At 35.5% G+C, this 13,282-nt stretch overlaps 1 protein-coding gene across 1 annotated transcript in view; it reads left to right on the top strand.

Moving 5' to 3' along the window:
- The first annotated feature begins 2,738 nt into the window (after positions 1–2,738).
- LOC150110233 (purine nucleoside phosphorylase-like) overlaps positions 2,739–13,282 on the top strand; it is a 125,424-nt gene continuing 114,880 nt past the window's right edge. Inside the window, exon 1 of the mRNA XM_090398479.1 lies at positions 2,739–2,953. Within this exon, the coding sequence (XP_090254605.1) occupies positions 2,907–2,953 (47 nt within the window). The 5' untranslated portion in view covers positions 2,739–2,906. The remainder of the gene's footprint in view (positions 2,954–13,282) is intronic.

Genomic DNA, 13,282 nt, shown 5'->3' with positions numbered 1-13,282 from the left:
CTAGCAAAATCAAAATCATAATCTTTCTAATTGCAGAATTCAAGTAACATTTATTGAGAAACCAGAAACGGGATGCACAAAACCCAGTAAGTAAGTAATACTCTACGATAATCAGAGCTTTCTACAACTCTATCTCGAAATTTCTGCCTTTAAAACAATCCATCATGGGGGGGAATTCTCGGTTAATAAAATATTACGCCCGAAACCAATACTATTCTGGCTAAGAAACGATAGAATTCAAATTTGTCTGACGCTTACATTTGTTTATCATTAGTAACTTTTAAAAACGGCAAATAATTCAATGAATAATGTAATGTCCGTATAACAAGAAAGTCCTATGAAACCTTGGGCAGAAAAGCCAACTGAAAGTGGGCAAGCCTCGAGATGGGGCTCCCACCCTAGATATGGACTCCTCATCCCTTTCCTCTTTCATTCAGGTTTCGGGAGCAGCACTGCAGACCGTGGCAATTCAGATAACAAGAGGTTGGAATTAAATTATAACTGATACTTGATACTTGAGTGCTCGGTTATAGACCTATAATGTTCTTTTGAAGAAACTGAATTGCCTAGCCTTCGATGAGAACCAACGGTTCGAAAGAGTTATACAGAGGGCTTTTGCGCTCTTGATTTCCGGCTAGTCTCAGATAAGATGAGTAGGCCTGCGCACGCTGGTGGGTTCTGTCAGTCCGTCTTCTCAGCTGATATTTGGCACGTGTTTTTTCTTTCTGTGTGTGTGTGTGTGTGTGTGTGTGTGTGTGTGTGTGTGTGTGTGTGTGTGTGTGTGTGTGTGTGTGTGTGTGTGTGTGTGTGTGTGTGTGTGTGTGTGTGTGTGTGTGTGTGTGTGTGTGTTGGGGGGAGGTTGAGTGACTCTCCCTTGAACTGACGCTTGGTGAGGCGGCAGACTTTTCTTGTGACTGTGTCAGCTGAGATTCTGTGTGACTGGACAGATCTCAGAGATTAGTAAGAAATTCAGCTTTGGAGCTACTTCAGAGAGTGATCTTGTTTTAAGTCACTCACAAGTTTTTGGAACTTGGACAATTTAAACAAACCTATTGAGTGGTCTCTGATAAGAACCAACAATTCGAGACGATTGTCAGGCCGGTGAAACCTAACTTTAAACACTAATAAAAAAGGCGATCATATGGATTTCCTGGACAGAGTTCGAGTCCGATGCCGAAGACACGTATTGGATTCTCCTTATGGTAACGAATTCTAATTCTCAAAATCAATTATCTTAAAATAATTTAAGTCTTATTGCTTCATTAGCATCCCTTTCTCCCTTTATTTTAATTTCCATGCTAGGGAATAAAATGATTGTTATCACCATGTGATAGCAACGGTTTAACCCTGACATTGAACATATAATTTACTTTCATTAGGACAGAATTCTTAGAGATATCTTCTAATTCAGTATGAATAATGGGAAATTATTCTGTTTTCTTTTTTATTTTTTCCCGACCCCAGATGATATCCGTAATTTGTCATATCTTGTGAAGGGGAGGATTCAGTTTTAAAGAAAAAATAATATTAATACACTTTTACTAAGAAAGTTCGAGACATTTTCGAGAATTCTGAATTTACCACATTATAAACATTTTGTGGAAGGACAGATTCAATGGAAGAAAAGAAAAAAAAAAAAAAGAAATGTTACTTTTTTTTTAAAAAAGTATTCGAGCCATTTCCATTTTCTTAGAAGAATGTTGTATGTAAGAAACAGAGCCACTTGACATTTTTAAAAATCTTAGAAAGCATTTTAAAAGATTTTTTAAATCTTTTTCTTCCTCCCCCCTTTTATTTTATTTTATTATATTATTATTATTATTATTTTTTTTTTTTTTCATACTGGTCAGACAACTAAATACCCACAGAATCCAGTTAGTGACAGATGTGTTCAAAATATGATAGGCGCGTGCCCTATCAAAATGCCTTAAAATTTGTAACACAATACAAGAATACACTCTTTATATTACTTTATATGGAAGTTTATATGAAATCGTGGAAGTTACAAATCTATTTGTACACCTCTTTGTATCTGTACAGAAATACAGTTTCAAAATCAAACAACTAAACTATATTTCTGAATTTTAAGAAATGTTACGTGACAGGAGGAAAGGAACTGAATTCCGGGTAATTTCGCGTCGACGAGAGGATTCAAAATGCCTTAAAATTTGTAACACAATACAAGAATACACTCTTTGTATTACTTTATATGGAAGTTTATATGAATTCTTCGGCTATGAAAGCGCGCATTAAATTCTTATATTATTGTTTTAAGCTCGAAGTGTGACTCCGGTTTCCATTTTGGGGATAACTGCTAAATACTTTTTTTAGGATGCTGATTAATTAAACAGTGAATTAATAATGAGCATTTATTATTATTTCTTCTTCTTCTTCTTCTTCTTCTTCTTCTTATTATTATTATTATTATTATTATTATTACCCCATGGAGTCTTCCGCATTGTATTCTATTCTATTTTTATTTTTTGTCTTTTCCTGAAATGCTCTATGTTAAACCACTAAATAATTAGAAACTATATTTATTTATTATAAAATAAGTACATTGAAACTCCAGTAAAATTAAGAAATTGAAGTAGACAACATGATAATCTTGATTTCTTTTTTCGTTTACATTGCGCGCTCACATGTAGCTTTCCGTAGAGTGATGTTACGTCATCGACGCCAGGAGGAGCGCTGTTTTGTATATTTACTCATAATAATAGGTGTGTGTGCGTCTGGCAGGTATCTAACGAAGAATGTGTTATGTGCATTTTAATATAACTGTTTGAAAGCCAAATATAATATTTGTAGTCTTGACATAACAAAATTAAGTTTTCCTTGTATTTATTATTTAAGCGCTTCGCTATCATAAAAGATCTTTATTTAAGCAAAATTTACCCGGTTTCACTATGATAGAAATCACACGAGGGATGTCCATCGAAGCATTGCCAGACGGGTAAGATCAATAATATTACAGCTATTCTAAATTTATAGTCTTTGATATTTTGTATTAATATTACCTATAAACTATGGTTGCTGAAATTATTATTAGTTAATATTCTATAGCATTTTCTGAAATTATTATCAGTTAATGTTTTAAAATATTTTGCTATGTTTATAATTAAAAATGTCTGTAGCGCTGTTCGTAATATTGTATTCATAAAGCATTACGTTCTAAGTACGTTATTTTAAACTGTAATAAATTTATGATTATAGAATTATAGTTTATGCGAAAATTTTATATAAATTTTATAACAAAAAAAAAACAATATTTTTTTTTTGTTATCCTCATTTTTCTTTAACGAGAGGTGAGAGAGGATGTCGTTCACCTGGGTATAGGGGTCTATATATTAACATATTCGAAATTGTTACTTAGAGTAAGTAAATTGAATAAAATAACATTACTGAAAACGTTTCCATATTAAGTTTCTTCTTAATTATGTGATTGGTAATTAAATAAGCATTCTTGCTTGAGGTGTTTTGGCTGATTTGTTGAAATAAAAATATTGTCTTAAACCTTTGTGTTTCATTTGAGATAAACAGTCCGTGATAAAAGTATTTTTTTTTTTTTATATGAGTTGAACTCTGTAATCAGAAATATGAAGAATGGATTGTTTAGAAACAGCTTTTAAAGCTGTTTCTAAATAATCCGTTTTTTAAAGTGAACTTGGCATCATTCTAAAAACTTGTGATCGACTCAAAATGCGAAAGAAGTGTTGGCGGTATGTCCGTTCGCTTCTGACCATTTCTTTGAATAGTACACAACTCATTGTAAATTATTATGCCTTCCCTCCCTCCCCCGATGACGTCCTTGCAGGTATCGCGTTATAATAATAATAAATTGGTGTTTTATATGAAATGCCATTTCAAGTAAAGAACCTAAGCGCAATTGATTAAAACTACAGTTGGCTGTTCTGTTAAACTGAACGAAAGGAATTTGAAATTCGTTGTTCGTTCGGTTAATTCTTAAGAAAGAACCACATCTCAAAATGGAGACAGAGAAAATAATTCACTGTGATTTGAAATATTCAACCTTGTTTTAAGATAATTTCACCGGTTTCGTGCACACGACACTGAATTTGCCCGTCATAAAAATTATTTCATTTTTATGAAAATATTAAACAAATGTAATCCAAGTTGCACATTAAATCTACCAGTTAATTCCCTCCGTTACTTTATTACACTACAATTAACGAATGTATTAATTACATTTTTAGCAGAAATTATGGTAATGTACTTTGTATGATGTGTAAGATAGTCTAATAAAGGTCATTGCTTTCCTTGGCCACAAAATTGCTTTGTAGCATTTTGATTTGTAAATATAGCAAACTATGAAAACATATTTCTAAAATAATTCTGAGAAATTGGATTAGTAGCCACATACCAGTATTAAAATTCTTTTGTGAATCGGGGTGGTATCTCTAGAAGTATTCATTTTTCAAAAATATTCAAATATAAACATTTTCAGTTATACACGTTTGGCAGAACTATCTGTGCTCGCTTCCCAAAACAAACTCCGTTGCCCGCATCACTAATACTTTCTTATATGCGTGTTCATTGCATTGGGAAAACGTACACGTCATATTAAATTACATAAGTACTAAATAATTTTAATACTATTTGATGAATTGCTTTAAATTTCAATATAAAAGCGTCGCATTTGGATAAATAGATTTGTGTTTTGGGGCGCAGTGGAGAATTTCAATGCATAATTTTATATTAGGTACCAAAAATTTGTATAACCTGTAAACAAAATCTCTCAATCAGAGAAATACATGAGTAGCGGTAAGGTGAACATGGAAGTACGCAAGAAAGTTAAGAACCTAAGTGCAACAGAGTCGAGCTCTCATTCCACTGCATGTTAGAAAGCAAGTGGTTTACCGCCAAGCATGTGTGTGTGTGTGTGTGTGTGTGTGTGTGCACGCTTACGTTGCTAAGTTATTGACTTGACAGATCCCGATGGTACACCGTCTTGGATGGACTAGGAAGCTGAAAATTTCCACAGATTGTTAAAAAAGAAAAAAAAAAGCACTTGATTAATAAAAATTAGTAACGTTTTTGTTTGGCCATTGGTCGTGTTAAATGCTTCAGTCCCTCTTAGAACTTTCTACTAACTTTTGATACACACACAAAGTGTGTATCAACCATATTCACATAGGAAAGCATGACCGGAAACGCCAACGGAAGGTACTAACAGGGACACAAAGATACAGAAATAACACAAGGCAGTAAGTAGTGTAAAAAAGCTTTATTAGGCGTAACTGAACACTTCAATAGCAGTTGGATACATAATATGGTAAACGAGGTGCATGTCTGCTATCTCAGCGTTCGTAAAATGGCGTATGTTCTTTGTACGACGTCGAAAGCTTGAATGTTGAAGTCCCAATTGCTCACCTGGAGCGCTGGCGAACAGCGCCACTTATCACTTTCGGGTGGCGTTTCCGGTCATGCTTTCCTATGTGAATATGGTTGATTTTGATGTTCTCTATCTCCCCTTAAAAGTTTGTACGTGGAATTTTGAACCACCCTGTATATGTGTGTGGTATTGTACTGTATTGCACCTTTTTAAAGCAAGGTTCCGCGGTAATTATTATTATTCGTGACACTTCCAAGGAGTCCGAAGACTCATCGCGGGAGGACACCTACTATACAACTGTTCCCATCACTACACAGAGCGTCTACCAATCTACCGCCGACCACAACTAGTATTTTTTGTTTGTAAATTGCGTGTGTTCTGAAGGGCCAATTTTCTGTATGCGGGATGAAAAACCCGAGTTTCTGGGAGAAAAAACCCTGCTACCTCCGTATGAGATCGGCTAACTCACCTTCGATTAAAAAAGTCCACATAAAGATTCCTCCCTTCGCGACGAGAATCGAACTTAGGCCTATTCCAATCGAAGGGCGCAATGTACCGTCGTTCTTCCAATTGTGCTACGGAGGCGCTCTAATATTCCGATATTGTTCTGTTTAGCTTTTTAAGGCGTTGATTGAGGTTCCGCTATTGTTCTGTTCAGCTTTTTAAGACGTTGATTGAGGTTCCGATATTGTTCTGTTCAAATGTGACGTGTTTATAATAGTTTGTGAAACTTTCCACAGTTACAAACATCCACTGTTATCTCAAACGTTAGTGTACAATATGCCAGTCATGATTCCATCCACAGTGGATACACCGCCGTAACGTACAATAGGTATATGAGCGTGCCCTCGTCCAAAGGACCATGTCGTTTGAGCACCAGTTCTGATCTCTGTCCCAGGCTCTGAATGCATGTAATCCATACCACTAGAAGCAGTCTCTAGGATCATTATATTGCTAATTCTGGATTTCATTGTTGAGATCTCGCACACACACACACACACACAGTTAAAAAGGGTTCTGTAGACATCCTTCGTCACATTGGAAAAACATGTAGCGCCACTATCCACAGGACTCGCAGCCATTTCTGAATGGTCCGTATTCTCTGTTTGGTTCTAACTGGTCAATTTGCAATCGACAAGTGTGTTCGTTGTTAACGAACACTTGTGGACTGGAGCTCTTCATTGAAAAATCCACTTCATTAAGCTCTCAGCGTGTCGCGGAAACACTTCTAGGGATTACTCATAACAGCTTTCAACATCAGGCAGAATTTCCAGTTTCTGATGGTGAGATGAGGTAACCAGCCAGCCTTTCCAGGAGTTCAAGATTCATTTAAAAATCGAAACGAATTCCGGGAGAAATTCGTTTCGGTGATCTCTTTAATAGGCTGAAATTGTCATATTGCGTAGTCTTATCCGTTTTCCTGCAGTTGGAAAATGTTTTCCCTACTTTAGTAAGAAAGTGTTTAAATATCTGCGAAATACACCAAAAATAATGAAGGTACCGAGAATACAGCCGATTATTGGTATTATTGCTGCTGAAATTTCATTACTGAAAATTTACACTGTGAGCCAAATAGTATTTTCTAAATGGCGCCCAACATTTTTGGCCAAGTGAGTTTTGCATTTCGACATAAACAGCTGTATATTCAACGGAAACAGTAGAAATGTAAAAAGGTTCAAAATAAATCAAGTGTTGCTTGGAGTTGCCAGTTTTTTTCGCATCAGTATTTAGGATGACAGCCTGTGAGAAAGGTATTTTTGTGTTATGTAATTTATCCACTTTCTGTACTTAGTAAACAAACTATGTTACTCCAATTAATATACTGCATTGCTTTTGTGAAAGCATCTTTGTTTTGGATCTTTTCCGTCTTTTTATTTTTTTTTATCAAACGTTTTTTTTTTTATGTGACTCCCACCCACAAAAGGGTGTAAACCTATAGTAAGGTTTGATAACGTTACTGTTTTATTTATAGTTTTGCAGTCTGGACCCTATTCTAGAATCTAAGCATGGAATATTTCACTTCACTTCCGGCCTTCAGTAAGCGGAGCGGTGGTCTCACACCGAGCAATGAAATTTTATTATGATAGTACGCAATGGAACGGCGTACTGGCACTTTTATTGACTTGACATATGAATGCGGTGCAATTTAGAAATTATAATATTTAGTAATCTTTTAAACTTTACCTATATACATAATTTATCGCTCTTATTCAAAAACATTATCATACTATAAAGTAACAGCATGTGTAAATAATTTTCTAGTTTTCTTTTCAGATCGTTTTAATTTTTAATTTCTGTATTTTCTATATTCCTGCTATAAAAGGACAGGAAGCGAATGAAAAATATTTATCTGTTTCTCATTCGACTCCGTTAACCATGTGGTAAATTACGAACGAAGTAGGTGATCTTTCTGTGGAATGAAGCTGCTACGATATCCATCTTTTGATCGATTTCCTTTTATTTTTCCCAGCGTTGCAAGGTTTCACGATATAGCAATGTGTACGTCACTGCTTTCCAGGAATTAAGCTAATGCTACGTTCAAACATTTGCTTTCTAGCATAATGCATCTTTATGTCTATGGGATAGGATGATCTTTGGTTGGACTTCAATTCGATTTCAATACTTCTGTTGTAGTTTAAGAGGAACATTTATAAGAACTTTTGCTAAGGTTCTGGAAGATAGAATCATACGGAGTTCGCATAGTTTTTTCATCTTGCATAACATGCAAACCGGTTGGAGATCACATGCAGTTTACTTGCACTTGTGTCATGGCTTTATTTGCTTTGGTGTAATCAAAAACACCCAGACTGCAGCTTAATAGTTAACAGACTATATCTTTAGCATTTCTATGTTATATCAACATAGATATGTTATACTATGTCATACTTTCCATTCCTCTTTAAGTCATGGTACAACTGCATGATCCCTTACAGCATGACTGTCACTCCCCCACTAATTTTCGGCTAAAGTAATCTGGTTATAATGCCCACTGTATATTTAACCAGAATATTATAATACTCATTGAATGAAATCATTCATTGAGGTATTGGTTACTTTTTAGATTCTTCTCATTGCTTATTATTGAATTTACCTGTACTCTGTATCATTATCTTTGCTGTTTCTTCAATTTCAGCAAGAGTGTTTAAAATTACGCGATCCTGTAATACTAATTAAAATCATGACGAAGGAATACTCGAAACCCAAACTGTTAACGACCAAAGCATTATATCTTAAACTATATAACAGCACGCTCAGAAAGAGTATCCTCAGTGTTGTTTATTTTCCAGTTGTTCCTATGCTAAATTCGCGCCCATCTGCGGACATGAAATTTCAGTTATTTAAGCGAACTTCTTTGACCTTAGTATTGCTGAATTATCACAGCGAACGCGTTTTTTTCATGTAAGTGAATTCACATGTTCAAAGAAAACTATCGAACAACCTCACTGACGAAGAACCATTAATGCATCCTTCAACATCAACGATTAATGAGGACATTAGAAAAGCCTGCCGCTCCTCAACAATAGAAGGTTAAGTGTCGATAAAGTGGCAAAGTAATGCAGGTTACTCAAAATTTCTTCTATGAAATCATTCATAAGAAACTTCTCTAGTTTTGTAGTATAAAATATACATATGCAATAATATGCTTAAAACTCAGTTTGTATCATATATTTTGTACACTTATAAATGTAGGTTGAATTGTGATCTGATCCATATATGATCTGATTTACAGATCTGACTGATCCCGACTTCTTCCTATGGGGGGTTTCTTGAAGAAAAAAAGGTGTATATGAACACCCCCCCCCTAGACAATTCAACAGCTGAATGGGAACATTCGTACAGAAATTAGGGCGCTGCAGAAACATTAATACTCTATCTGTCATGGAAAAATGCTGTAGAAAGGACCCGTATTTATGAAGGCGAAAATTGAAGGCATTTATGCGAAGTGGCTTTTCATAACCAATAAAAATCTCCAGGTTCTATATTCTATTATAACAAAGAATAAATAAAATTAATAAAGTTATTAAATGTTTAAACCGCTGCATGACTTATGGGCCATCCTGTAGTTGGCGAATTAAAGTTATGAATTTCTCCCTGCTTGTCAGGAAAACAGAAATATTAAATGGCATTCATGTCAGAAATATGCTACAAGTAATTACATCTTTTCGACAACAACATACGAATATATACTAGCTCGCTGCAAATTATGCGATTACAGTCATTTAGGCATTACTTGGCGCAGACTCTTGAGCCTCAATTTGGAAAACAGTGCGTTATGGTTTGAAATTCTATACCATCCTTGTGTAGATTGTCACTTTTGGGTATCAACAAGCCGATCTCTCTCTCTCGCCAGGAATTAAGACCACCAAGTGATTCAAAAGTATGGATACTGTGCAGATATATATCCAAACTTTATTTTGAGAAAAGGGAAAACAATTCAGATATAATTTTTTTAAAATAATTCTTATTTTGTTAACATTTTCAGTGATTTCTTCAGTCTTAATTTGTATAAAAAATTTAAAAAACTTTTCTTTTGCTATTAAAAGAAAATTCAGATTTTTGCTCCAGTTTATTAGGAGTGCGAGTCAAAATTATTTTTTCCTCTGGATCCGACGTTCTCACTATGTTGAGATGTCACTGAGATGCATTTTTACTTCCTTATTATTTTCACGTTAATTTATTTGAATTATTTTCTGACTTAATTGTATCACTTACTATTACAGAATCGAAAGATCCATTTCAGTCTCCCAGCAGTAATAACGACAATGCACAGGCTGCACTTCAATCTATTAGTTACTGCTATTAGGTAGAAACCTTTTTAGTTAATTAGTGACATACCCACAAGGTCGGGAGTTGCTACACAAGATCAAATAGAAGTAATGATTCACTTACTTCCGCATAGAATGAAAATAAATGAGCTATTATCAGAAAAAGTTACTTTTTGCTACACATCTGTGGCTAGTAGGTTTGCTATACATAATACGGAAATGCCTTTTTTTTTTAATGACAGGACAATTGAAGGACAATTTTACAACTCAGCCAAAGAAGAAAATAGTTTTTCGTTTTACTGTATTAGAATTATATTGTGAATGTTATTTCCACACAGATTCCGAGAAACCTTGAGAGACTTCACCTCGCTCCTGAAAACATGCGTCCTAGCTAGGATGAGGCGACATTGTTCTCCATCAGATTGTATTTTAGAAAACTCTGTGAAGACGGGAAAGTTTTTAATATGCACGCTATCGTACTCTATAAATATCGAACATAAATTCCTAATTAATTTCTTATGTCTGTATTGACTTATGTTCTGTGCATTTATGCATGCATTGGCTGTCCAAAATTTTACTTGACACGCAAATGATTTTCTTCCATCATCAAACTAAAGGCACAGTTGACCAGATGCTGCTAGATGGTATTACTGCAGAACGTTCTTCATTGAGCCCCTCTCTTTGGTGTCCTTTGCCACTATAGTAGTGCTAAATGGGATGACCTGCATGAATTTTACTCCTCCATTTCTTAGATGAACTACTTTTCCTACCCAATAACTGTCTTACTAGAATAAAGGCCTTCATCCGTTGCACCAAAAATATCAGATGACTATCCAAATGTTTCCGACACGTGTGCAGTCCAAGAAAAGACTTCAGCATATTGCAAGTGGCTTGAGAGCCCCGTAACTCAATCGGTATCGATGATTCCCTTTGTCTGGAAAGATTATTATATTATTATTTGAATCTGTCTAGGATGCGAAGAAGTTTCTATATTTTTTTAAAGGCCTGGAAATGGCATTTGCACCCTAAAATGCTAGGCGAATATAAGAGAGAACATAAGCTCGATTCTAGTCACCGACTCGAGAAAGTTTCCTAAGCGCTTTTTCTACTAGCACTAGAAACGAGTTTTTAATCTCACAACTAGAGAAGAACGAGCATAGAACTCGCATATAACATATTGTGGTAAGCACAACTAGATGGCGGCATCTGTGTGTTTTTTTTTTTTTTTTCATCTGAATGCCTATTAAAAGCATTGATAGCTTTGGACCAGCTATCTGTTGGCTAATGGTGGAGTTTGGCTTCCCCTTAAGAGTTAAGTTGGAACTAAATTGCCACGCTTCCTTGGGGGAATACAAGGCATTGGTGTATTTTTGTTTCTTCGTTTGAAGGTGAGTTTAGTTTCATGTATGGAAGACTGCCGTTTTCCATCCGTTAAACAGGAAAAACTGATTAGAAGAACACAGTAATTAACAGAAAATACACTGGCCGCATAGCGTTAGTTTCGGCTGTAAAACAGATCACAGTCGCAAACAGCTCGAATCCAAACCGCCAGCATCGCACTTAGTCTACACTACAGCACACAATAGCTTCAGTGAGAGAACCATCAACCAATCCAAATCGGACTTCGAAAGGAAATTGTCATTGAAACAGCCTTCTATCTTCCAAAGCCATTGTGCCCAACTTTTGCCTATCTATGTTTTCCAAGTCTGCTGGTACTATTTGACTTCATCGTCGCCTCCTTCTCCTGGAATGATGATGAATCAAGGCAAAAAAATTACCGTCTCACTTTATTTTAAAAATGCTCACTGCATGCCTCTAGTCTTTCTTGAGAAAGACATCCAAAGAATCTCAAATCACTTAGACATTACCAGGTTATTTACGCTTGATTATCTCTCCTATTGTGCTTAAAAACTTGGACTCTAGAATTGATGCCCATCCTATGTCTTTACAATCTTTTATTCTCATCTGGCATCTACCGTAGAATGGAAATAAGCATATATTCAACCCACCTCAAGCAGATTATAATTCAGCCATTAAATCATAATCCCACTGTACTCATTTAAACTCTATCGAAAATAATGGAGAAAGTCAGCAGTCGATTCCTTCACAGTATTGAAGACCCAGTCAGTTTAGTACCCAGCAATATAGATCCTCCATTCGATCTACAGCGAATCTCACTGCCAACATTGTTCATCTATGGATAAAATCCGTAGAAAGGTTACGTGAAACCCATGTGGTTGCTCTGGACATTTCTATAGCATTTGATAAGGTATGGCAAAAAAAAGCTTACCATGTCATTGTATTTGGGCCTCATTCACTACTTTTCATAGTAGATAGCTTTTCTTCAGACTTCGCTCCATATGCTTGAGCACCTCGGGTCTTGCCATTCCTCTTTTTTTTCTTTTTTTTTTTCATTTGGCAAACCTTGCAGTATTCCTATCCCAAGCTGCAAGATTTTCCATAATCAATGCCTTAAACACTAATCGCTTGCTATGCAGTATATTTCACTGGGGTGAAGATAACCTTGACTACACTTCACTTTCACTTCACCTATGTTAATATAATAATTCCGCATGATATCATCTCTTCTTGGAATAATTAACCACCATAGTCTTCTCCATCTGTAAATAAACTAGGTGTCTTCTTTTATGCTAATTTTTTAGTGAAAAAGTTGAACTTTTTCAACTATAGGAGACTTAGTCTCTGTCATTTTACAGAGCTGGAGGTAGAGGAGTTTTTTTCTTCTGTAACTCGTGTTGATATCCCGAAAACAGGCAAATCGGCTGGTGAGTACACTTGGCAGACATAATATAATGTGTTTTCGTAGCCTAATTGCTTGGACTGTAATATCAACCACCCCAACCTAAATGCCTTGTAAAGTGTGATTGCTTGTTGTGTTCTTTATGGCTTTTCAAAAAAAAAAAAAAAAGGACAAACTTGAAATAACACCGCGTGTTCATAAAGTTTTGCTTCAGACTGCCACAAACATTAGAGAAACCTGTTTTCTGATAGATAAGAAGGCAGTCTGCTAATGATATTTAAGTTTAGGATATCCACCCGCGAGAAAAACATGAAAACGGTGTCAAGGATGAAGGAAAAGTCTAAAGACAAACGCATCGTTGTCAGAAATATATGCGGAGAAAACAATCTAAAAACTGCAGCT

This window comes from Typopeltis vanoorti, chromosome 1 (assembly GCF_054136105.1).
Source record: "Typopeltis vanoorti isolate ZY-2024b chromosome 1, IOZ_Tvanoo_1.0, whole genome shotgun sequence".
Classification (NCBI taxonomy): domain Eukaryota; kingdom Metazoa; phylum Arthropoda; class Arachnida; order Uropygi; family Thelyphonidae; genus Typopeltis; species Typopeltis vanoorti.
The sequence above is the reverse complement of the archived record's forward strand: the minus strand, read 5'-3'. Positions and strand labels throughout refer to the sequence as shown.